General features: G+C 47.8%; 1 protein-coding gene across 2 annotated transcripts in view; it reads left to right on the forward strand.

The window, feature by feature from the left end:
- Nucleotides 1–22,196, forward strand: part of TUBGCP3 (tubulin gamma complex component 3) — a gene marked incomplete at both ends in the record, with an annotated part of 60,004 nt that extends 37,808 nt beyond the window's left edge. For both annotated transcript variants that reach the window (XM_079721959.1, XM_079721960.1), the window contains 8 exons: nucleotides 898–1,033; nucleotides 1,878–1,946; nucleotides 4,424–4,559; nucleotides 11,542–11,630; nucleotides 11,756–11,887; nucleotides 15,330–15,470; nucleotides 19,544–19,660; nucleotides 22,038–22,196. In XM_079721959.1, coding sequence (XP_079578085.1) covers nucleotides 898–1,033; nucleotides 1,878–1,946; nucleotides 4,424–4,559; nucleotides 11,542–11,630; nucleotides 11,756–11,887; nucleotides 15,330–15,470; nucleotides 19,544–19,660; nucleotides 22,038–22,196 — 979 coding nt within the window. The remainder of the gene's footprint in view (nucleotides 1–897; nucleotides 1,034–1,877; nucleotides 1,947–4,423; nucleotides 4,560–11,541; nucleotides 11,631–11,755; nucleotides 11,888–15,329; nucleotides 15,471–19,543; nucleotides 19,661–22,037) is intronic.
- Between the last annotated feature and the right edge of the window lie 1,722 nt (nucleotides 22,197–23,918).

Raw genomic sequence — 23,918 nt, forward strand, 5'->3', positions numbered from 1 at the left:
TGTAAGGAAGGGGGTCGCTGGTGACTTAGGTACTGGTCCCAGGGCAGCACCTGTGGGGAGTGGGTGGAGATGAGTTTTTAGGGGGAGATGTTCTTTCAGTGGCCCAGGGGGTGGGGGGCAAGTGTGCAGGTTTGGGGTGGAGGAGAGCAGGCGTTTCGTGAACGTTTGGAGGCCGTGGCCATGTTGCAGATCGCATCATTTAGCTGACGTATCCGTGTTTGCCTTATGCTGCGTTTTAATAATTAGAGTGTCTCATCCTTGATAGTAAATGAAAACTTTATTTCTTCTCAAAAGCCTGTTTTAAGTTTCCAGTTTTAAAAGGGGAATGTCATCAGTCTCTAGCTTGCCTCAGATTTATTTGAGCGACACTGACGTTGCCCCGTTTTCACCCTGTGCACACCTGGGGCAGATCTCGGAAATATTAGCTTCATATTTAGGAATGCAGATGTCAGTAACCCTTAAATGTTTGCTGGTAATGCAGTCGTTTTTAGCCTTTAGAATCATGGTGTCCACACAGCCAATTGTTTTGATTTAATCTAGTCCTTTCTGCCCATTGGATCTGTACAGGAAGTTACAGTAGTTCATGCTACTGTAGGCCAGGCTTAAGTTTGAAAACTGTATTTGTTAACATGTGTGGCTCACTTAAGGATTTTCAGTTTTAAGCTGAATCAAAATTAATTTTAAAGAAGTGTTTTTCTCCCCAAAATACTTGATGAAATCTTATTTGTAGTTAATTCTGTAGCATTCAAATTTTATAGTCATTTTGTTACCATGTTGTATTGGTTCCATTTGTCCTTTTAGGTTTTGTAATTTGAACTCTTTATGATTTTAAGTTTTTAGGAAGTGCATTAAGAAGTCAAGTAACATTCTCTTTTACTTTTACAAAAATCTGTTAAGACCAGAACTTGTCCGTCCGGCTACGACTTTGTACCAACACAACTTGACTGGAATTCTTGAAACAGCTGTCAGAGCCACCAACGCCCAGTTTGACAGCCCTGAGGCCCTCAGAAGACTGGATGTGAGGCTGCTGGAGGTACCGCAGCTCTGGTCCCACCCGGGGCTCCTCGCTGGCGCCCTCCGTGTGGCCTGAGGCCCCGCTGCTCCGCTCCGCTCTCTTCTCCTCTCTCTTTTTCTCTTCTCTTCTCTGTGCTGCTCTATGCTGCTCTGCTCTGGTGGGAGGGAGCTGGCCACCGTGCATCGGAATCTCCATCCGGTGGCCTGGCGTGTTGTGGCCTCAGACAGGTCCCCGTACCTCAGTGTGTTCTCCTGACAGAGGGCCCCCAGGGCTGCGGGCAGGGGACATGCAGCTCTGTCCTGGGGCCTGGCCACGTGGACGCTTAGTCACCACCGCTGCTGCTGCTGCTGGTGACGATACCGGGCATAGAGGTGACAGATCGCAGTAGCATCGATCACAAACAGAGGTGTTTAGTTTTAGTTGATAGAAGATGACTTTTTTTAGGGGAATGAGTATTTCATAAACATAATACACTGTTTGCTTACTTATGATGAAGGACCATTAGCAGAACCTGTGGGTTTTAAAAAAATGTTTACTTTTAAGGATTAGGAACACAAAAGGCAGTGGGTTTTTGTCATTTAAGAAAATGCTGATGAATGTTAAAACTGATTTTACAATATTCATGAAAAATATGCTCTTTATTCCAGAATATTTGCAGGGCACCTCCTACGTGCCTGTCACTGTCTAGGTGCTGAGGGCACAGGAGTGGACAAAAGGTGCCCTCCTCTGCTTTCATGCAGCTCACGCTCAAAACTGCTGAGTGGTTTTTAAGAACTGGGCTTTATTTTAATGCCTTTCCTTTGAGGACTCGACAGCCTCACGGTGGGAAGCCCTGCAGTTGTGTGTCTGTTTTTGCTCTCAGGTCTCTCCAGGTGACACCGGCTGGGATGTCTTCAGCCTGGATTACCACGTCGATGGGCCCATCGCGACCGTAAGATCCCGCTGGGCGCCGTCGTAGCTGTTTGGGTGGCTGCACGTCCTGTCGCTTCAGAGTCGGTTTCCCTCTAGAGCGCCTCGTGAAGTGCCCGCTCGCATCCCGGATGCATCCATTGAATGAATGCTCGAGCCAGAGTCGCGTGTGTGTGCGTGTGTGTGTGCGTGTGTGTGTGCAACAGTCACTAATGAGTGCTGGATTATTTGAAGAACTCTTAGTATCATTTGTTCTCATCATAGGTTCCAGCAAGTACTTAATAAACGGCTTATTCCTTTTGTTCCAGTATTCTTAGCCTGTAGTGACTAATTTAGGGTAATTTGAAGGGAACTATAAAGTATTTTAGTGGCGTTGTATTTTTACTACTTGGATAAATTTGATATTTAGTATTCATTTAAACTGATGAGAAAATAGCTGTCCTATTGTTCATAGTGCTTTCACTGTGTTTAAAGAAAAGTACTATTTCCTTGAATGGTTCCCAGATCATAAAGGATTGACCAGCACAGCTCTCTTCTGTGTGTCTGCAATTAACATGCCCTCTTTAGTGCTCAGTTTTTCTTTACTCAGGCTTGAGTGAACTCTCCTTGACCAAGGTATCTCTTTGAACTTATCTCAGTCATTTTCATATCTGAAATCTTGAAGAAGGACATGCATTTCTTCTAATTCTTGGGAAAATATTTTGTTAAGAAGTAGTGTAACTGGGCTCTACAGTGTCTCCCTAGTGGTCTTTGCAGAGTTGGAGTCCGTGGCTGTCCTTCCTCTCCAGGTGTGCTGTGGGCCCGTCTCCTGCTGGAGAGCTTGCACCGAAGCCGGGCCCTCCTCCATTCCCTTTGGGCCGACAGCTTTGCTCTGGCAGGTGGCTCCGTCTCCCTCCTGTGAGCCGGTAGCTACTGGGGCAGGCGTTTTACACATAAACTCCCAGCGTTTAAAGTTTACCAGATCAAAGCTACTACATTTTCAATATATCACTGTGCTGAAACTTAATTTTTGGTCATATTCAAATTAGTTTTTTCTCCTTTGATGTATGTCATAAATAGTTTTAAGTAATTATAACGTACAAAACAGGATATTTTAACAAATGATTTGTTAGAAACTTTCCTATTATCTACCTTGTTAATATTGCATATATTAAATATTATTTTTTTCGTAGTGTAAATGATACCATCGTGAAGGCAGCTGCATCGATTATTTCACAAAATGTAGGTGCCTGGAGTAATAGATACACTGAACATGGTCTATATACACGGTTACTTAATTATTGTATGATATTGCACATCTTACTGAGAGTGTTGACGTTATGCATTGCATACCTTGTGCATAAGCAATTGATCACGCAATGTTATATTTTCAAGATTTTAGATTTTTAAAAGCTCTAGTAGAGTCAAGAAAAGAAGTTTATATCATAGATGTATTTAAAAAGAAATTTAAGATAGATCCCTGCCTATGGCTAATAGGTGTCAATTTCCTTGCCGACTCCAGTGGGTTGATGGTCCGACGGGAGAGGCTGGATTGGAAGGAGAAGAGGTCGTGTAATTGGTTGGTGGAGTCTGCCCAGGACTCACACAGGGAGTGGCCTCTTACCTGTCCGGTCTTTGCCCTCCAGTCCCAGGGTCGGCGTATGTCCTGGCTTGGCATGTTCTCAGTGGAGTGGCTGTACCTGTAGCCATTTTATTATACAACTGCAGATAATCAGACTAATGTTAGAAATTGAGATGATTTTTAACTATCACATTAAATTCTGTGCAGTTGGATACAGAAGTTACATTTTATTTAAAAATTTATGGTTTTAGAATCAGATTTTAGAAGCAAATGGATTTCCTGATTTTTCCCTGTTTAATTTACCATATTAATCTCTATTTCCTTTCTATTCTCATTGAGATTGTCATTTTTTGTATAGATTTAATTAGAATGGGTACATATCTTAGTTACATAGTTATATCTTCTATAACACGGCATTATTTTAGATTCTTACAAATTCTGTGAAGAAGGATTTGGAAAGACAAATGTCATTTTGACAATGGGCAGGATAAAATCCATTTATTTCTACCCTTGATCTCCAGGGTATTACATGAGGTGTCAGGAGCTTATTTGTTGAATGTTCCTCCAAACTTTATTCTGCAGTAAGTGATGGACTGAGGGACCACGTCCTGTGGGTGCTGTTTCCCTGTGTGAATGCAGTGGGATGTGAATGTCCCCCCTCAAGACAGTTCATAGTTGTAAGGAATTTCGGTCACACTGAACTTTTGTACATCAGGTCCGTTGAATGTGCTCTGACACATAAACGATCAGCGTGGTTGCTGTGTGATGACGCTTTCCTGAAGTGTGCTGTGTTGGTTGCTTACATACTACTTAGAACGTGTTAGAGTTGGTTGTGTGTTCTCTGGCTTTTTGTTTAAGGGAAAAAAAAAGACTGAGCCCTGCCCTGGGAGGACCCTCACCTCACAGGATCCTGTCAGCCTGTGTTCTGCTCTTTCCAGGTGTTCACTCGAGAGTGTATGAGCCACTACCTGAGAGTGTTTAACTTCCTTTGGAGGGCCAAGCGGATGGAGTACATCCTCACTGACATCCGGAAGGGGCACATGTGCAACGCCAAGCTCCTGAGAAATATGCCAGGTAAACCCCGGCAGAGGGCGTGTCCCCGCCTGGCCCTTGGTTTCTAGCAGCTTCGCAAAAACAAAAGTGTTCTTAAAGTAATTGAAAAGTGGTTTCTTGGGCTTTTGGATTTGTCTTTTGTGAAGAGGCTCATTTGTAATATGCTTATCTTGACTTCAGTGCAAATCAGGAAAAGAAATTGAGTCAAGTTAGGTTTTTTTAGACATTGAAGTTTCTTTTAGAATCATGTAGTGTTCATATATGTACTTTAATTTTTTTAAAAAACAGAATTTTTAAGGAAAGAAAGCCGTTTAATAAATCACTGGCTCACTTAAAATTCACTAGGTGTTTTAATTAACAAGTGGTCGTGATGCTCTTAGGCTCCTGGCCGAGCTTCCTCTGGACTCACTTCGAGAAGATTAACGGTAGGGTCCCTCTGAAGTAGCTGAGAAGGAGGCAAGAGGGGGCGTTTTCTTTGAAAGCCTCTCGTGGTTGTGGACGGTAAATAGCCTTCAGTGTCCACTTTCTAGTCGATGAGGGCGGAGGCGCTGGCTCCTGCCTCTGCCGCCCTCCCCGGGAGTCACAGGTCGGAAGTCACACGGTCGGAAGTCACAGGTCGGAAGTCACACGGTCGGTGCGCCCGCCAGGTGTCCACTGGGCCTGCCCTGTCCCCCTCCCTGTGAGCAGAGGGGTCTCATCTTCCTCAGTGTCTGATCGAGATCATTTCAGCGCGGTGCAGATATTTGTCATTGTATCACTCTTCTCCTTTCGAAATAAACAGCTGTATTATTTTTAGCTGTGGGAAATCTGAGCTCTGTAACAGTTCTAAGTATTAGCTGGTTCTGATACGTTTTTCTGATTTGAATATCAGCAGTGTCTATGCGAATTGGCTTTTCTCTTATTTTGAATAGTCAGCAATGAGTTTTGTTTTCTACTTGAAGATAACTAATGCATTTACTTGATCAGTTTTCTGTGTAATTTTAACATAACTTGATCCTATTATATCATGTTCAGTTTCAGCTTCTTTCATTGAGCCTTTTCCCTTGTCATTAAAACTTCTTCTAAAATATTTTTAATAGCATAATACTGCCTCCTGTGGACATATCATTTTATCTTTTTGGTTGGACATATAGCTTTTTGGGGATTTTTTTTTTACTATTTTTCCACTAATATAAATAATGCCATAAGCTTTGTGTAAATATATATTTATATGCCTCTGAATATTTCTTTAGAATAGGTGTATTGGAAATGGAATTGCTGGGTTAACAGATACGAATCTTAGTTTTACTTTACATTTACTAATACTTATATTTCTTAGTATTTATATTTTAACTCTGTTGATACATATTGTCAGATTACTTTTCAGGAAAGTTTGTACCTGAAAAGTTTGTACCAATTTAATTTACATCCCCGTAAGCACAGCTGTCACTGGTTGATAATTGTCTGTGTTGCTGTTTTCTTTCATCTTTCTTCTTTTTTTTTTTTTGACTAACATTGGATATTATGTTCAAACAAACTGTCAATTTGTTAGGTGAAAATGAAGTTCATTTTATTTATTTATTTGTTTTCTATGAATTAAAAAAATTTTTTTGGCCACACCCCATGGCATGCGAGATCTTAGTTCCTCTGACCAGGGATCAAACCCGTGCCCCCTGCAGTGGAAGCGCGGAGTCCTAACCACTGGACCACCAGGGAGTTTCCCCACTGGACCACCAGGGAATTCCCTGGAAGTTCATTTTAATTCCTTTTAATGCTTTTTAAATTATCTTTGAATGTAAACACTTTCCTTTCTTTCTTTCTTTCTTTTGTCCTTTGTGTTTGTTTTTTCAGGAAATTGTTTTTTTGCTCATGTTTCTGTTGGAGTGCAGCGTTCTTACCTTTAACTTATAAGGAAGTGTTTTAGTTATTAATGGCCAGGCAACTTGATGAACAGAGATCAACCAGGTAGTTAGTCTTTTTAACACAGCAGATTTAGAAATGTCCCACCAACCATAAATCTGAGGCAAAAATATGGAAAATGCTTCTGAAAGCAGAAAATGCTTCTGAAAGCAGCCCGTGGAGTCCTTCACATATGCACGTGTGTGTTTGGTCATGTGCACAGTATCCATGATTATCATCCCAGATATAATTTTAATAATATTCATCAAAATAAGTTGTTTGGAGTAAATAGTTACGCCTGAAAATGATTTGCTTAGAGCAAGAGTTTTTGATAATGGTATGCCAAGCCGATTAAACCCATTTTTATATATATTTGCCATTTAGCTAGACAGAAAAGATTGTTGATCTGAAATGGTTTAAAGATTTTTTTCCTTTAAAAAGAAATGGAAGTTCTTTTGTTAGATTCAGTTAATCTAAAAACCGTTGCTATTAGTGGCAACTAAATGTGTATTTCAAATAACATTTAGCCAGATGAAATAGACAAATACAGAACTACAGGTAAATGAGCTTGCTGCGTTCTTTCTCAGCCTTTGTGTCCTGGGGGGAGGGAGTGCATGGAGCTTCCCCTCCCCAAAGAATGGTGTTAAAATAGTCTCCTTTTTGGTCCTCGTTGGAAATAAAACTGAACGAGGAGGAGGTAGGGGAAGTGGTCGGCTCCCCTGCTGGCACGGGACTTGTTTTCCTTTCTTGGTGATTAGTATGATAATGATTCATCTTACAGTTGGCATTCTAGACTTAGTGGAATGGTGGCTCAAAGATGAGTAGATGTTTTTCTCTTTGAAAGTTCCTTTTAGTGTCTGTCGTTTTTGTCTACGTGGGTGAGTAGGTAGTCCTCAGTGATTACACGCCTGTGAAGTGTTCTCTTCTTGTTTGCCAGACTGCTAAGCCAAGTGGTTCGTGCTCTGCCCAGATGCTGGGCTGTGCTGCCAGGTCGGGCTGTGGCCTCGAGCTGATTCTTAGTCTTCTGCCTCAGAGTCCTCCTCTGGGTCGGGGCTGGTTGGCAGCACTTGCCTTCAAGGGTTGCCAGGATGCAATCTGTGCAGCGCTCAGCCCAGCACCCCTCGGGGAGCCCCACGTGGACAGGTGTCCTCACACTTGCCTGGTAGACAGAGGACGCCAGATGGTGGCTGCAGGAGGCCCTGACCGGTGACCAGAGGTCTTGTACCCAGGAGACAGGAAAGACCCAGGATCTTAACAACATCCTTTGACTCCATAGCCTTGAGAAATGAATCTCATGGGTAATTTGGTGAAGTCACTTTTAAATATCATCCCCTCAGCTGTAGATAAAAGTTGAAGGAGGTGATTTTGAAATTGTGAGTAAGTTGTTTTAGGGTATTTTTTAGAAAGAAACTTCTGTAATTTTTAACAACACTCGAGTCTATTTCCAGTGCATCTCCAATTGGTCAGAAGCTTCTGGGAAAGATGTTCAAACCACACGGTCAAGCCTGTGAGAGCTGCTGGTGCATTTTAAAGCCCTGAAGTCCCTGCCGCAGCCTTGAGGGGCAGTAGAGGATTACAGACGGGTCTAACGTCTCACGCCTAAGTCCGCCAGAGGGGAGATGGTCATTCTTGGTGTCTGTGTAAAGCTATCTGCCGCCCCGTTAGTCCAGCGGGAGATGTACTGTATTTATGTATTTATTGGACCTCAGGGTGAATGTTGCTTTGCTTTGGGGATTTTTAGAATTATATGGTTATTTGTGGTTCAATTATAAAAACTCAAGTACTTTTTTTTTTTTTTTTTTTTTGCGATACACGGGCCTCTCACTGTTGTGGCCTCTCCCGTTGCGGAGCACAGGCTCCGGACGCGCAGGCTCAGCGGCCACGGCTCACGGGCCCAGCCGCTCCGCGGCATGTGGGATCTTCCCGGACTGGGGAATGAGCCCACATCCCCTGCATCGGCAGGCGGACTCTCAACCACTGTGCCACCAGGGAAGCCCACAAGTACTTTTATTTTAAGTATGTTTTAAGTATATTTTCAAGGTTCTGGGTAAAGCGATTCAAGGGCTGTTTCAGGTGTAAGTTGTATTTTTTAGGAGTTAAAGGACCAAAGTATACCTTGTGAATTCAGTCTCTGTATGAATGGGGTTCATAGTCGTTAGAGCCTTAACTGGGCAGTGAGCAGTTCCGAAACGCTTCAGCTCAGAGCGCTTGCGCTCCCCCGTGGGGAAGGGAAGCACTGAGGTGTTAGAGGGATTGCAGACTTTACCGTGTGGGTTATTTTACCAGATCCCTTTTCAGGAGGCAGTGCCCTCAGGTCCCTTCACTCGCAGAGGCTTTATCTTAGAAGGAGGGTGCATTAAAGATGCTGTCCTCTGTGCTCCCTTCAGACTCGAGAACAGATGACTTTTCTAGAGTGAAAATACATTTGGTAGTACTTGAAGACTATAAAGAAAATAACACATATTTTAACATTGTTGCCAGATTTGCCTTGGTCATGGAAACCTTTTGAAGGGGATGTGAATGAAATAGTCAAGACATAGATGATGCAGATTGTCTCCTTAAATTTTGAGGATCAAAATGATTCACTCGGTGAATAATGATTGGCCTACTCGGTGCTGCCCCTTCTTGGTATCCAGCGGTGGGTGTGACAGAAAGGTCCCTGTGGTCAGGAAGCGTCTTGTCTCACAGGCAAGCTGGACGTGTCAGCAGGCACTCAGGGCACTTTGATCGTCATTTGAAGTGGGAAAGACCAGGTGCTGTGGGCGTAGGGGAGGGAGACCCCCACCAGGTGGCGTCATAGGATGGAGGGGCTCCCGGGCTGGCATCTGGAGGTGAGTGCGTTAGACGGGAAGAGTGGGGAGTGGGGGAGGGCCGGGGGCCCGGCAGAAGAGCGTGTTCAGAAGGGGAGCTGGGCCAGGTGCAGGGGCCTGGAGGCCGAGAGAGCCGGTGTGACTTCAGTGCAGCGGGGGCCAGGGAGGGTCCGCCCCGAGGGGTGAGCTTGGAGGCCAGCAGACCGGTCCACCATGACGGTGTGCAAGGGTTACACAGCCCGGGGAGCCTGCAGCATTGGGGCTGAGGGCCGTGGGGTGGGAGGTGTGGCCAGGGTGGACCCCTGGGCCTCTGCTTCCGGGCACTGCGGGAGGAGCGGGGCCGGGCTGCCAGGTCAGGCGCACCCATGTGAGATGTTTTTAAGGGTAAATGGATCTGCAGCCCAAGACAGATCTGGGCAGGAGGAAAAGACTTCAGCTTAGGTGATACTTAGAGGAGACCCAGACTACACACAGCAGTGAAACCTGGAGTCGCGCTTCTTCCCTGATGTGTGTGGAAGATGGTCCTGGAGCCGGAGCTGGCGAGTGGCCGCAGATGTGTTCTGGCCTCTGCACCGACCCAGGGCCCGGGCAGCGCGCGGTGTTCTCATGTCATCCGCCCGGAGCCGGCGTGAGACCTGCCGTTCTGCCTGCGATCTTGAACCTTCTTTGGTGGGAAAATGTCAGGCTGGGTTAGTGTAAACTGCAGACCCGCCTCACGAGGCTGGGAAACAGGCTGCCCCCGTTTGCTGTGAGTGCGGGCAGAGCCATGCCCTCGGAATTGGTGAGGTTGTGCTGGACGAGGCCTCAGAGACACTGGGCTTCCGGGAAAGGTCCACCCGAGGTCTGTGATGACACGAAGAACACTAAAGAAACAGACCCTTCCACAAGGGGTTTCTAGACTATTGCATATCACAGACCGTTTCATGGAACTTTGCCGCTCTACGAAGAAATCATATCACACCGAGAAAGATCTGGAGAATCGGATTGGCACGTGCCCGCATGCCTGTGGGATGTTTGAATGTACACGGACGGCTCTCCAGGGGGACTGCCTGGCGTCGGGGGAGGACAGCCCGCCGTTCCAGCGCTGGTTAAACCCCAGATGGAGTTGCACACTGCGGTTACTTCTCTGAGAAGCTTACCTAAACCATAATGCAGATGAATATGGCTGAAAACAGCGTGTTCTCACGCCTTTTTACATTGAAAAGTAATTTTAGTTAAATAGACTTTGAGTGCTAGACTAGAAGTCTTAGCCCCTCTGATGGTTTTAGTAGGAAAATTACATCCTTCACTCTGGACTTCCAAGTGAAATAGGAAGCTTATAGCTGTCTTTCAGAAGAATGTTTGCTGTATTCATGGATTGCAGATTCCTGATGGTACGGGGGACGTCAGGCTTTGGAGCCTGTGCCGCTCTTCTGAGGTGGCCGTGCTGCTTCTTCCCTGGCCGAGGAGGCCCTGCTAGACGAGCCAGAATCCCCACAGGTGTCGCTCGGTCCTTAGCTTGTAGAAAGCAGTGTTTTTTCAAGCACCACTGTTGTTTTTTTCACACCTGTTTATACGTCACTCCGTCATTACTCTTTGAGGAAGGGACAAGAATGATTTCTCAAATAACCGCATGCAGACAAGTGAGTTATCCAGGTAGCTAATTGAAGGCCCTTGGAGCGGTAACAGAAATATGTCCGGTCTGACCCATATTAAAGGCATTCCCCCAATGGAGGCTTCAGGGACAGTAGCATCCCATAATAGTCCAACAGAGTCTCTGAACAAAAATGAAAAGTCCAAGCAGAGAATGGCTGCTCCCTGGTGACCTTCCAGCCTTTTCCTGGTTTTATAATCTCAAAGAACAGGAGTGGAGTCTGGGCCCTGCCCACCCCCCTCCAAGTTCATGTTTCTCTCAGGTGACAAGGTCACATTTGGTACTTAAGGAAATGTCATTTTTGTCGCCAAATAGCTAGGGAATAGTAAAAGTCTCACGCACAGTAGGCAGACTGACTGACTGTAAAGAAACCATAAAATTGAGCTTATATTTATTCAAGATATTGCATTATTGTAAAACAGAATTTCTCTAATTTTCAAATACAGTTATTTCATTTTATGCCATTTCTCGTTAGATCCTTCTATTCCGTAAAGTAATCTGTCACTGCATGATTAGGTGGCTAAATACGTGTTTAAATAGCACAGAGATGGACTCTGGAAAGGCTGTTTCCTGCTTTAGGGGTCGAGAGCGAAAGTGAGGGAGTTTTGGGGAAGACAGCTTGCAGGTGGCCAGGAGGGCGGGCTGTGCTGGTGTCTAACGGCGGTGTCTGGCTCTCTTGCAGAATTCTCTGGGGTGCTGCACCACTGTCACATTCTGGCTTCCGAGATGGTCCATTTCATCCATCAGATGCAGTATTACATTACATTTGAGGTACGTTCGAATCGGCCCTTGATTCTGGTTGAGATCATCTTGTCTCAGGCCTTCGTGCTGTGCTTCGTAGAAGGTGCTGCGCCAGCGTGGCGCCAGCCCCTCTCTCAGGCTCTCGTCATTTCCAGGTGCTTGAGTGCTCTTGGGATGAACTTTGGAAGAAAGTGCAGCAGGCCCAGGACCTGGACCACATCATCGCCGCCCATGAGGCCTTCCTGGACACCGTCATCTCCCGCTGTCTGCTGGACGCCGACTCCAGGGTAAGACGAGAACGGACGGTCAGCCAGTCCTTCCCTTGGGCTCGTCCCCTGGTGCAGCCACAGCCCTGGTAGTCGGGACAGTCTTGCTGTTAGTGTGATGTTTCCCATCAGGGTTGGAGCAGTAGTGCTCAGGGGAGAACGTGCCTTGAACTGGGCATGAAAGGATGAAGACTGGTAGCGCCCATCCACCTCCTGGGGGTGGCAGCGATGTCCTCGCGTGCTGCTGGGGGGGGAGTTGTCCTGAGGGATGGCAGTGCGAGAACAAGCATTCAGAGCCCGCTCCTCAGTTCAGGGGGTGTGGGCGGAGGCCAGGCCTTCCGGAGCCTCTGCGGCAGAGTCAGGACAGGCTGTCTCTCTGGATAAGCCCCTGCTTGTTTGCTGACACTCCTTCCTGTAGGCCCTGCTGAAAGTTGCGTGTTCCATGTGGCAAGTCTTCCCAGAGCTTAGATTTTATTCAGAGATCTGGGAAAATAAGGAACACTTTGCTTTCACGTGAGACAAGTGTGAAGTAGGAAGCAAAATTTCAAGTACATTTTTGACATTAAATGTGTGACTTTAAAGACGTTTCGGGATTGCAGAGGGCTACTTCCCACTGCACCTCCACCCACTGCAGGGGTCCTTCTGTGGGAACACGCTGCTTGAAAGGGCTTCTGTTTTGTCTGTTTTTTTTTTAAGTAGATAGCTTTATTAGATATTGCCAGAATCCCTGCCAGAAGCGTTGTATGCATTTGCATTCCCAACAGCAGGTGCATGAGAGTGTGTTTTCCTACAGCCTTGCCAACAGAACATGTTGTCATACTTTTAAATTTTTGCCAGTGTGATAGATAGGTGAGAAATTATATCTTAGTGCTGTTTTTTTTTATCTTTTTTTTTTTTTTTTTTTTTTTTTGCGGTATGTGGGCCTCTCACTGTTGTGGCCTCTCCCGTTGCGGAGCACAGGCTCCGGACGCGCAGGCTCAACAGCCATGGCTCACGGGCCCAGCCGCTCCGCGGCATGTGGGATCCTCCCAGACCGGGGCACGAACCCGTGTCCCCTGCATCGGCAGGCGGACTCTCATCCACTGCACCACCAGGGAAGCCCTTTTTTATCATTTTTATAACATCTTTATTGGAGTATAATTGCTTTACAATGGTATGTTAGTTTCTGCTGTATAACAAAGTGAATCAGCTATACTTGTCTGATTTTTTTTAGTATATCTGGTTAGCCATCCATGGCTGGGAAAACAGGTATTTTGATATGCCAGATTTCATTATTAGAGAATTATTGATCATATGTACCTCTTTATAGATGCTTCAGATCAAAGATGCTTCTATATAGAATGTTTTATAAATATATTGAAACAGTGGCACAGGAGTAATTTAAAATACTTGGAGTGTAAGGAGAACTTAAGAAGCACACACCTCAGGGCTTTCAGCCTTGATCAGTGCACCTCGTCTATATCAGGCTGGCGCTGTGGGCAGGTCCTGTGAGGGGTCTGCCTGCTGAGCCGCTTATGTTCAGTCCGGGTAGATGAGTGTCCAGGGCCCGACCTGATGGGCTGCGGGCGTTCGCTGCCACCGTGACCTTGTCCACTCGCACAGCGTGGGGCACTGTGGGCAGGTGGACCTGAGGCTCCGTCCTGCTTCTCAGCTTTTGAGCCCGGTGTTCCCTTGTTTTGAAAGAGCACGACACGCCTCTCTCTTCCCTGCGTTTGTGAGGATTAAATTGTGTGCTGCTCGTAAGCCGTCACCGTAGTGCCTGGCACGTGTGAGTTGCTACTGTTTTTAAACAATTAAAAGTCATCTTGTGTGTGCGTGTTCTGCAGGGAGATTTACGATCGTTAGATCTAATGCTTTTTAGAAAACGTGTGAAGGGCTGAGGGTTGTCCCCAGGCTGGTGATGAGGAGCCCGTGCACCTCAGGGGCGTCTCTGCCGGTTTTGCACGTGTGGAGATTCCCTTGTAAACAGCTAGAGGCCACGCTGCTCACTGCCGAAGATGTCTGCAGGGGTGAACAGAATCCAAGGGAGAAAATATTTCTGCCTGTAACGTGATTTTCTCATGATAGTAAATGTTTACGTGTGAGTTGGTCCTGGCTATATTCATGGAAGGAGTCGTTTGCTGAGGCTTTAATGATCTTTCCTGAGATGGTCCGTCTACTGAGGGTTTTACTTTTAATTTGATGGTTTATTTAACGTAATCACTAGAGGTTTTTTTTTTTTTAAGAAACCCAATATATAAAACAAATTAAGGCAGTCTGTTATTGACATAAATTAAATGTATTTTTCTTACGTCACTTAGTAAGAAAAACAAGGCTGTTTGATACATGTAATTTTGAAATTGGAGGTTGTGACAGGTGTGTGTATACATTTTTGTAATTTCTGTTTGTGCTTTCTTGTGAAAAATCCTGAGTCACACTGTAAATTGTTGCAAACCAGTATCAGCACAGAAGGCACTTTTGTAGTCACCCTGTCTGAACAGATTGCTGATAACAGAAGCACATATTGCACTCTTAGCTTGGAGTAAACAGCAGTAAGTCACCCCAGCTCCAAAAATAGTAAATTTTTATTTGACTACAATAAAGAAACAAACTAGAAGAAATAAATCCTTGTTAAAAAGTCGTCTCCAGTTTTTGTTTTGATTTTGTGTTACGGCTGAGACCCCACCAGGAACAGGCAGCTCTGAGCCGAGCGCGCTGCTTGCTGCCCACGAAAGACCCCGTGGGTGTTGGCTCTCACGTTACCTTTCAGTCCCCTGACCCTCCCCTCCGCTGGCGCCGGTGTCGTGGTGCTCACCGTACAGCCTTGGGTTAGATGTGTATGGTGCGTGGATATCGTTTGGTGTACATACAAGACTGTGTGCTGTGGTCTCCTCCTTTCCGTGCCACACTAGAGAAAGGGTGCATGACCTGCGGTAGGTATGTGCCCTGAGGAACCCCGTGAATTAGGGAGACGCACTGTCCCCCTTGATTTAAAACCATCCTTTCATTCCTGGTGTAAAGCATGATACCTTTTTCTAAAAAACCTTGCAGAATTTGTTTTTTATACTTTTTAAAGAATTTCCTCTCTCATATTCTCCATGTCTGGTTTTGGTATGTGCCACCAAAAAAAAAAAGTGTTTTCCCATCCCTTTCTAATCCTCGAGCAGTCCCACTGCGGATGCAGCTACGTGCTCCACACTTTTGGAGTTGGGCAGCACCTTGGGTGGCCAGGTCTCGGTGAGGGTGGGAGGTGGTTTGGCCGTGAGCCTGGGCTCTGTCCGCTTGCTGTTGCTATGGTGATTCAGAATTCGCGTGTTTGCCAGGACCGGGTCGGTGTTCAGTCAGTGTCTGCTGATGCATGAATGAACAGCTAAAGAGCGCCTTGAGAATTTCACTAAGTGTCAATATTTTATTTGAAAAACTTAGTAATAAGCGTGTTGGGGGCTCTGTTCATAAAAAGAAAAAACTTGTCTTCTCTCCCCAGGCACTTTTAAACCAGCTGAGGGCCGTGTTTGATCAAATCATCGAGCTTCAGAACACTCAGGATGCCATCTACAGAGCCGCCCTGGAAGAGCTACAGAGACGCCTGCAGTTTGAGGAGAAGAAGCAGCAGCGTGAAGCCGAGGTACGGTTTTGGTGCTGGTGGGCTTGTCGGTTTAGATAGTAAACTGTTGCCGCAATAATTACCAGTGCAGCAGAGACTCTGCCGCTGAAACGTCGCTGGGGCTGTGTTCGTATCCACGTCCGGCTGGGGTCCTGAGCGGCTGTGGACTCTTCTACAGGGGGCGGGGGCACCGTCACCATCCTCAGCTTTACAAATAGATGAAGGCAGCGTTCACGGGAAGCGCTGGCCTCTGGCCAGTGTTCCTCAGTAAGTGTTGAGACGTTCGTCTGCATCAGTGTCTCCGCTGGGTGGGGCCCGACTCTGCATCGCTCTCCTCTGGAGCTGGTGGACACATGTATACCCGTGGGAACCGGATTTCTGCACGTCGGCTATTTTCAGTGACCTTACTGAAGTAGTTCATGTCCTTCATGACCTTGAAGTTCATGTCCTTCTTGACCTTGAAGTACAGAGATTTACTGAATGAGTTTGAGTCTTTATGGGATTTCTTGTATTGGATATAATCTGTACAGTCACTTTTTCAAGATGCTTATTCTTGGGGTGGTGACAGACAGATTGTTCAGTTGATGCGGTTGGATTAGTTTTATTTTTGAGTGTTCCCTTACAGTCTGTTAGAGGATCGTTAACTTGGAAGGGTCACAGCGCTTCGTGTATGTGTCGTGCCTTCAGGGTGTTTTAGAGATGGGTGTACTGCTCACTTCGTTTGCATTGCCAGGAGCAGGGGTTTGTGGCTGAAATGTCAGAGTTGGCGACCCCTGCCCCCCGGGGCCTCCTGGCCGGGCCCGGGAAGCCTGCACACCAGACGGACTGAAGGCCCACGACCCCGTTACTGGCTTTGTGCCTTTGCTGACTTGACCTCTCTGAGACCAGTTTCCTGGTTTGTAGAATGGGAGTGATAATAAACAAACAGACTCCCCTGGAGCTCCTTATTTTCATGTGCTGGTGTACGTCAGCTGCTAAGTGTCCAGTGAATCCAGCCACGGCTGTGGTTTCTCAAACTGCCCACTTGCCCAGAGCTCTGCCCTTCTGGGGAATCACTGAGCTGTGAGTCTGTGCTCTGGGGGCACCCAGGCTCACTCTCCAGACTGTTACCCGTCAGCGCCTCGGAGCAGATCTGCCTGATGAGGCAGGTTATTCAGCGCGTTTGTTCAGATGTGCTCGGGCTACGCGGGAGAGGGTAGGGCTGCGGGTGCCCGGGGAATGGTTAACGTTCGTGAGGCGGCGTGATCTGCGCGCTGCCGTCAGGCCTGAGGCCCCCGCGGGCTGGAGGGGCTGTGCAGGACGGCTCGGAGGGCCCGGGGCGCCGGGTCGGGGCTTCTGCCCGCCCCCGCCGCAGCGTCCCGCACTCTGCTGCTGGGCAAGGGCTCCCGGGGCCTCTTCCTCCTTCAGGCCCTGCCCTCGGTTTCCTGCTTTCCTTCCACTTCTCAAAGCCGTGTGTGATAATATGTCCACTTCACAGTTAGGGCTAAAGGCCTTTTCTTTCCTCTTTTTTCTGTCTCACAATTGGAAATCTTGTTTTCTAGCAGGAGTTCACCCAGCGCTTTGTTCTCTGACTCCACCTGCCCCCCACACACCTGTACACACCACGGTCTCAGAACAGGCATCCTGACCCTCCCCCACAGTGCAGCAGCCATGCGATTTCCCAGCTACGTGTCCGCTAACGCAAGGTGACCTCCCTGAAATAGCTATTTCCGTAAGGTTTTGCCACCAGCTCAGTACCCAGTTAGATTAATTGGTTTCATTTTTGCTTTTAATTATTAGGGATAGCTTTTATTTATAAAACAAAATTGAATTTAACTATGTAAAATCGTTACCTGGCTGCAAGTACAAGACAAAGTGTTTGGACGCAGCCGCCGTGCTGCTGACGTGAATGTGCGTGTCAGCCCAGCTGTGAGGCGTATACCGCATTGTGACGCTGCACCATGCTATCTCCACTTAGAATTCTTGTGCTTTTTTGTATGTACTGTACTACAGTAAAATAGAATATTTACAAAATGTGTTTGAAAAGACAAAAGGTGGTAGGGGAAGAAAAGATAGAAAGTAATATAAGTTAGTAATTACTTCACCGTTTAAAACCCAGCATCGAAAGATATTTTTTAAAGCTCATGAAGTAGGTAAAACAGGTATACATATATTAAAAGATACAGACACGAACATAATGTCTTCTGAAATCAGGCAGCAAGATGGGGGCGCTCATCATTCGCGCTCAGGTTGGTTGTTAACGCTGTCTGAAGAAATAGAGCACAGGGATGGCCCGTATTGTGAAGGTATCCTTTAAAGGCAACCACTGGAACAAACTTAGAAGTCTTCTGGTTATCAGAAGAAACACAGACCATATGGTAAAAGATGACCACCGTCAGGGAGACCAGAAGGCGTCTCACTGATACAATGACAGTGAAACCAGACGTGTCTGTCCTATCAACAGAGGGAGCGGGGCTAAACCCACCTCATCAAAGGAAAGGCCTCTGGGTAACCTCTGGTCTGGGGCTGCCCTCTGGACCCGTCGCCTGCTCGCCCACGGCTGAGGGCTCGTCTGGGCAGACCTGCTTGGTCGGTAGGTTCTGGGACAGAAGAGACAGGACATAGTGGAAAGGACGGATGACGCACCGGGCACTGAAGTTGTCCAGAGGGAAGCAGCTTGCCGTCGAGGGCACAAGGCAGTAGAGAGGACAGGGCCAGCTTGTGATGGAAGGAAGGGGTTGCGGTGAGGACCTGCCACGGCGGGAGGGCCGGAGGGGCGCTAGAGGTGACCCGTGTCTCTCAGGCCGCGGAGCCCCAGGACGCGATTCTGAAAATGCACAACCCTCATGCCGACGGAAATAAACGGGGAGAGAGTCACCCAGACGCCCTCTGAAGCCGCTAGGGAAGCAGCGAAACCCAGAGGCGGCCGGGCAGCAGGAGGAGGGCCCCGGTGAGATGAGGGTGAGCATGGACGGAGGGCGTCCCAGGCCCAGGGGGAGCAGAACAAGCCGGGCACCCGCCCAGGAGGCCGTGGGGGGAAGACAGACACACCGAGGCGGTGAGGAAATGCCGCCTGCAGTCTTGCTCGGATCCGTGAAGTCAGTCTGCACACGGGAGGGAGATGAAGGGCTTTCTCTGGACTTGCTAGAGTTGACCCCAGGACAGAGGGCAAATTCTAGGCAGAACAGCGGCTCAGCAAGGAGCAAAGTCGCTTATCAGCAGCTCTGCCACCGGAGGGGGAGCGGCCGGACCTCTGGGCGGCGTGGAGAGCGCTGTGCTCGTGCGCCAGTTCAGTCACAGGGAGGGAAGCGTCCAGAGCCTGCTTGGGAAGCTCTGTGAAGTTGACACCAGATGCAAGAATCTTTATACCAGACCTAGGTTGTACATGTTGATGGGAAAAGTCTTACAGAAGATACAGTGGAAACATTTAACAGAATATTGAGAGAATAATTCACCAAGACTGGGGTTTATTTAAGGAATGCAGGGGTTCAAGAGATCTATTCATGTAATTTACCATGTTAATTGATAAGAAATGATCCTGTGATAATTCCTGCGTGTGCTGGCTGGAAAGCAGCCAGTCAGCTTCCCCAGTGACTGAGAACAGTCTTTTACATGCATCCTGGCTAAGGGAAATGGTAAGAAACGTTCCCGTTCAAGTCAGGACTTAATGCGGCGTGTGAGGGTGCCAGTGCTTTGAACCGTCGGGTTCAGTTTACAGACACGTAAACTATCTGCACTGAAATATGTACAAAATGACAGACAGATACAAGGCTGTTTATTACAGCCTTGTTTCTAATAGCAGAAGACTGGTGAGCTGTGACACGTCATCTGAATTGTTGGACGTCACAGGATGTAACACTGTGGCCGAGGACCATTATTAAGGACAGTGCGGGAGCTCTCCGTGTGCTCATGTGTGTTGATGTGAAGTACTTGCGAGGTAGGTTACTAATTGAAAAGAGTAACTAGAGAGCAGATCGGCACCAGGAAACGGTCACAGACGTTTCCAGCAGCACAGAGGGTGGAAGCCAGCCCCCCGCCGCTAACACCCACCCCAGCCCCACCCCCCAGCGTCTTCCATCCAGAGTCTAACCCGTTTGCTTCCCTCTGACTCTCAGGGCCAGTGGGGGGTGACGGCCGCAGAGGAAGAGCAGGAGAACCAGAGGGTCCGGGAGTTCCAGGAGTCGATACCCAGGCTGTGCTCGCAGCTGCGCATACTGACGCATTTCTACCAGGTGCGTGTCCGGTGACGGGGCCGCCCACGTCCCACTGCTGTCCTCCCGTAACTGACGCTCGATGCCAGATGACGGAAGGGGCGTCGTTCCAGCCGGTCCAGCCTTTGCTGCTGGGTGGGAGTCCTGCCCTCGGTGCTGTGCGGCCTCCGGTGGCCCTCCCGTGGCCGCTCTGGTGGGCGCGGCTCTGCGGCCCCCTCCTTTGCGGACACGCGGGGAGCGTGCGGGGAGCTGCTGTGGGCCGGGCCTCAGGCTGCTGGGCCGCGGAGGCCACACGCTCTGCGTTGTCTGTCTCTTTTGAGGGTTTGGTTTCTGATTTCATGTTTCTCAAGGTGATTTTAGTGATGGAAATAGAGATGAAAAGATTTTATGAAGAGTTTTTCCACTCAGTTGCTGGTAACTAATTAGACAAATCAAGCGTTGAACCCCAGACCTTTAAAAATTATGTTTTTGTGCTATGTATTCATTGGTTCAGAATTCTAAATGAAACGTCGCGACCCTGTTCCCTAGGCATCTCGTTTGCTTCCCAAGGTCCTCATACTTTTTAATTTTGAATTTTTCTTCAGCATAACTAAGGGGTAAATTTGTCCCTTTTGTAAGTGGCCTCACTTTGGCATTGGCCTCCTGTTACCTTTTTGTTGAAAACATGTTTCATAAATGGTGGTAATGACTGGTTTATGTCCAATGCAAAAATATCTGTTGGGCAGGTGTTTTGATGATGAAGCACTGTCTTGACCCAGGTCATATATGTGGTGTGGGTTCATAATTCTCAGAAATGGGTGCCTCATGGTTAGGTTCGTGCTGTTAATTAAGATAGTTGCCCAGCTGCAGAGGAGTACTCAGTAACTTAAAACGTGTCCAAGTGCTGATTTCTAAAAGGACGGTGGTGGTTACATGTTTTCCCGGTAGAGTTAGTACAGTTTTTAAAAAGTAATCTTAATGTAATCCCAGCATCACTTAACATTACAGCCTTGGGCTTCCCTGGTGGCGCAGTGGTTGAAAGGCCGCCTGCCGATGCAGGGGACACGGGTTCGTGCCCCGGTCCGGGAAGATCCCACATGCCGCGGAGCGGCTGGGCCCGTGAGCCATGGCCGCTGGGCCTGCGCGTCCGGAGCCTGTGCTCCGCAACGGGAGAGGCCACAACAGTGAGAGGCCCGCGTACCGCAAAAAAAAACAACAAAAAAAAACCATTACAGCCTTGATCTTTGTAAATCATTACCGTTCAGACTTCTTTTCTTGAACACGTAAGTCCTTTGCTGTCTTCTTTGTGTCGGTGGCTGAAACACTGTAGGGTCTTAACAGCCATCCGTGCTTTGCTGCTTGTGAGCGGCCCTGGGCGCGGCCCCGCGGGAAGGCATGTCCTCATGTGTCCTGGTGGAGGCATCCTTCGTCGGCGTGTTTCAGTTTCACGCTCGCGAGAAGCCCTGGCAGTGTTTTGAGCAGATGGTTCCTTAGGGACTTTCTCCCAAGTCCTCCTCACCAGAGATGGTGACGCACACACACGCACGCAGGCAGTGTGTTCGCTCAGTGTAAAGTGACTCGTGTCACATATACGCGTCTGCACGCGTCCCAGCTCCCAGGAGCTCCACCAGAAGCAAGGGTGGGGGGCAGCGTCCACCCCGACAGTTCAGGAAGATGGGCAACGGTGTGTCGGTGACCTTTTCTCTGCCGATCAGAGCTTTCCCAAGCGCTTCCCCTGAGCAGGTGACGGTCAGCTGACGTGAGACGTGCGGGGGGTTGGCAGGGATGGGGGTGTTCTCACTCAGCGACTCAGCCCAGACAGAAGCAGTTGGGGATTCTGTTCTGATAAGTTGAGTGAACGCCTCTCACACCCTGTCGTCGTCTTTGCAAACCCCCCGATGAGGAGGTGATGCGGCCGCACTCCGCCTGCCCTCGGGGGCGGTCGCAGCCCGACACCCCCCAAGGCACCGGGACCCCGAGGCCGTGGTTTACATCACGTGTCCGTTCCTGGTGTTCTCGGTTTGTCCTCCCGTCAGGGCTTTATGGTTAAATACTCTTTCATAACTCATGTGAAAGATGAAAAGTGTCACACTGAAGTTATCTATTCAAAATTTAAAAAATAGGATGTTTTCCCACCAGTTGCTTTGCTGTTTTGCTAATTCTTGTAGAACTTAGGGGCAAAAAGGAAAAATCTGTTGGTTAGTTCTTTTCCATGAAATTACTGTTGTGAATTTGCATTTGTGGAAATGGGCATCTGTTCCCCATGGGCTGCCCTTGGCTGGGTGAACTCTGGTCCCAGGGACAACCGCTAGGGTGGGTGTTGGTGGAAATAACCCCGGAGGGGGTTAAAGGCGGGGCGGTTGTGTGGGCAGCTCCTTCCTGGACCTGAGATGGGCGTGTGTCCCCTGCGTCTCTCTAGGGCATCGTGCAGCAGTTCCTGGTGTTGCTGACGACCAGCCCCGATGAGAGCCTGCGCTTCCTGAGCTTCAGGCTGGATTTCAACGAGCATTACCGTGCCCGGGAGCCTCGGCTCCGCGTGTCCCTGGGCGCCAGGGGCCGGCGCAGCTCCCACACGTGAGGCCCCGGCCCTGCCTCAGGGCGGCAGGTACCGCTGGAGGCGTCGTCATGGAAACACTGGCATCGCATCCTCGGGGACCGCCTGCTGCCCTCGATCCCGGCAACCTCGACAGCCCGGCGTCGGGCGGCAGGGTCGTGCTTTCCTAGGTTGGAGTTGAATATATTTGTAATATCACTACGTTAAAGAGGCTGGCTTGCACTATTCAAATTTATTTTTCAAAGTCTTCATATTTAAAAGATACCACACTTTGATGAGGCTTTTAAGCTCTCTGTGATGTAATTCATATTTGTCACTTTTTGAAAAAAACCACAGTTTCTTTTAGAGAGAATTAGGGTGATGGATATTCATCAGTTAGGATGGTAACATCGTTGCTGGATGGTTTTTTGGCATCCTCTTTAGAGACAATTTTTGTTAATATAATCAAATTAAATTGAAACCAAATGTCCCTACTAAAGAAATATATAGAGCATTTTATTTTGGTTTTTAGTGTTGTAAAATATTAACCTCTGTAAGGACCTTTCTATCAGTGCATTTACACGTGTTCTTTTTTTCTCTTCCTTCAAAGTTTACATTTTTATATTTAATTTACTCTCAGATAACTTGGAAAATAGTGTAGAAAAAGAGCAGGAGTGATGTAGAACAAAACGTCCTTAAGCCTAGATTTCTTGAACCATCAGCTGAATCAACATGTAAATACGGGTGACTAAGAAAGGTAATGAAGTATTTTATTTTCAAGATTCTGATAAGCATTGGAAAGAAATTGTCTTGAACAATGAAGATTTCCTTTTTCCTTGCCTATTTTTTCATTGTAAATATTTATATACTACTGCCCAGATGCTGGGGGGACATTTTTTGTAAAAATGTCATATCGAGTCACATAAATCTGCCTTTATCATGTTGCGTAAGTGAAAACTTAGAAAATTAAAAGCAATTATCTTTCAGATGTGTTGGTTCTTTCTTGATTGTCTATGAAGACACATAGTTCACTTGCCAGGTTCGGGGGCTGGGGGTTGGCAGAGTTTGTGCTTCAGTATATGAATTATTGAATCAGTGAAACCAAGAAATCAGACCGTGTGCAACTTCCAGTGCCGATCCAGAGGGAACGCCCCCCTTGCTGCTTGCGTGATGCATCCTTTCAGTTTTTACCCACATGCGATTTCTTTGGGTACAGAGTCCCTTTAGAAGAAAAGGGGCATCAGGGGTGCTGGCTGTGCAGAGATGGACCCAGGGCGAAGGTCAGAACTTCTTAGGATATACGTTTAATTTCAGTTTAAAAATTCATACAGTCAGAAATTTGAAGCAGGTTTCTCTACTGCAGAGCTTCCCAGAAATGATGATGTATTGTGTATCTCCCGGAGAAACTGCCCGAAGCTTTTTGACCTTGGACACTGCTTTTAATTTATCTGAAGCATTTCTCCAGAGATGACTGCTCAGTAGAAGCCACTCTAGAAAACGCCACTCTAGATTTGGGGACAGAAATGCCCTTTGACTTAGGAGCCGTCAGGTAATCAGGCTGAGTCGTGGGTTGTGGAGTCGCTCCGACAGGAGCCCGGGCCGGGCCGGGTCCAGGGGCTCACTCAGGAGGGGCTGCGGGCCTGGAAGACGGAGGCGCTGACTGCAGAGGGTCAGGCAGCCTGTCACCCCCGAGCAGGGTCTCACCAACCAGAGTCGGCAGCGGCTTTGGGGAGCGGGGGGCTCCGTGCTGGGGTGGGGAGGGGAGAG

This window comes from Hyperoodon ampullatus, assembly GCF_949752795.1.
Source record: "Hyperoodon ampullatus genome assembly, chromosome: 16".
In the NCBI taxonomy this organism is placed as follows: Eukaryota; Metazoa; Chordata; class Mammalia; order Artiodactyla; family Ziphiidae; genus Hyperoodon; species Hyperoodon ampullatus.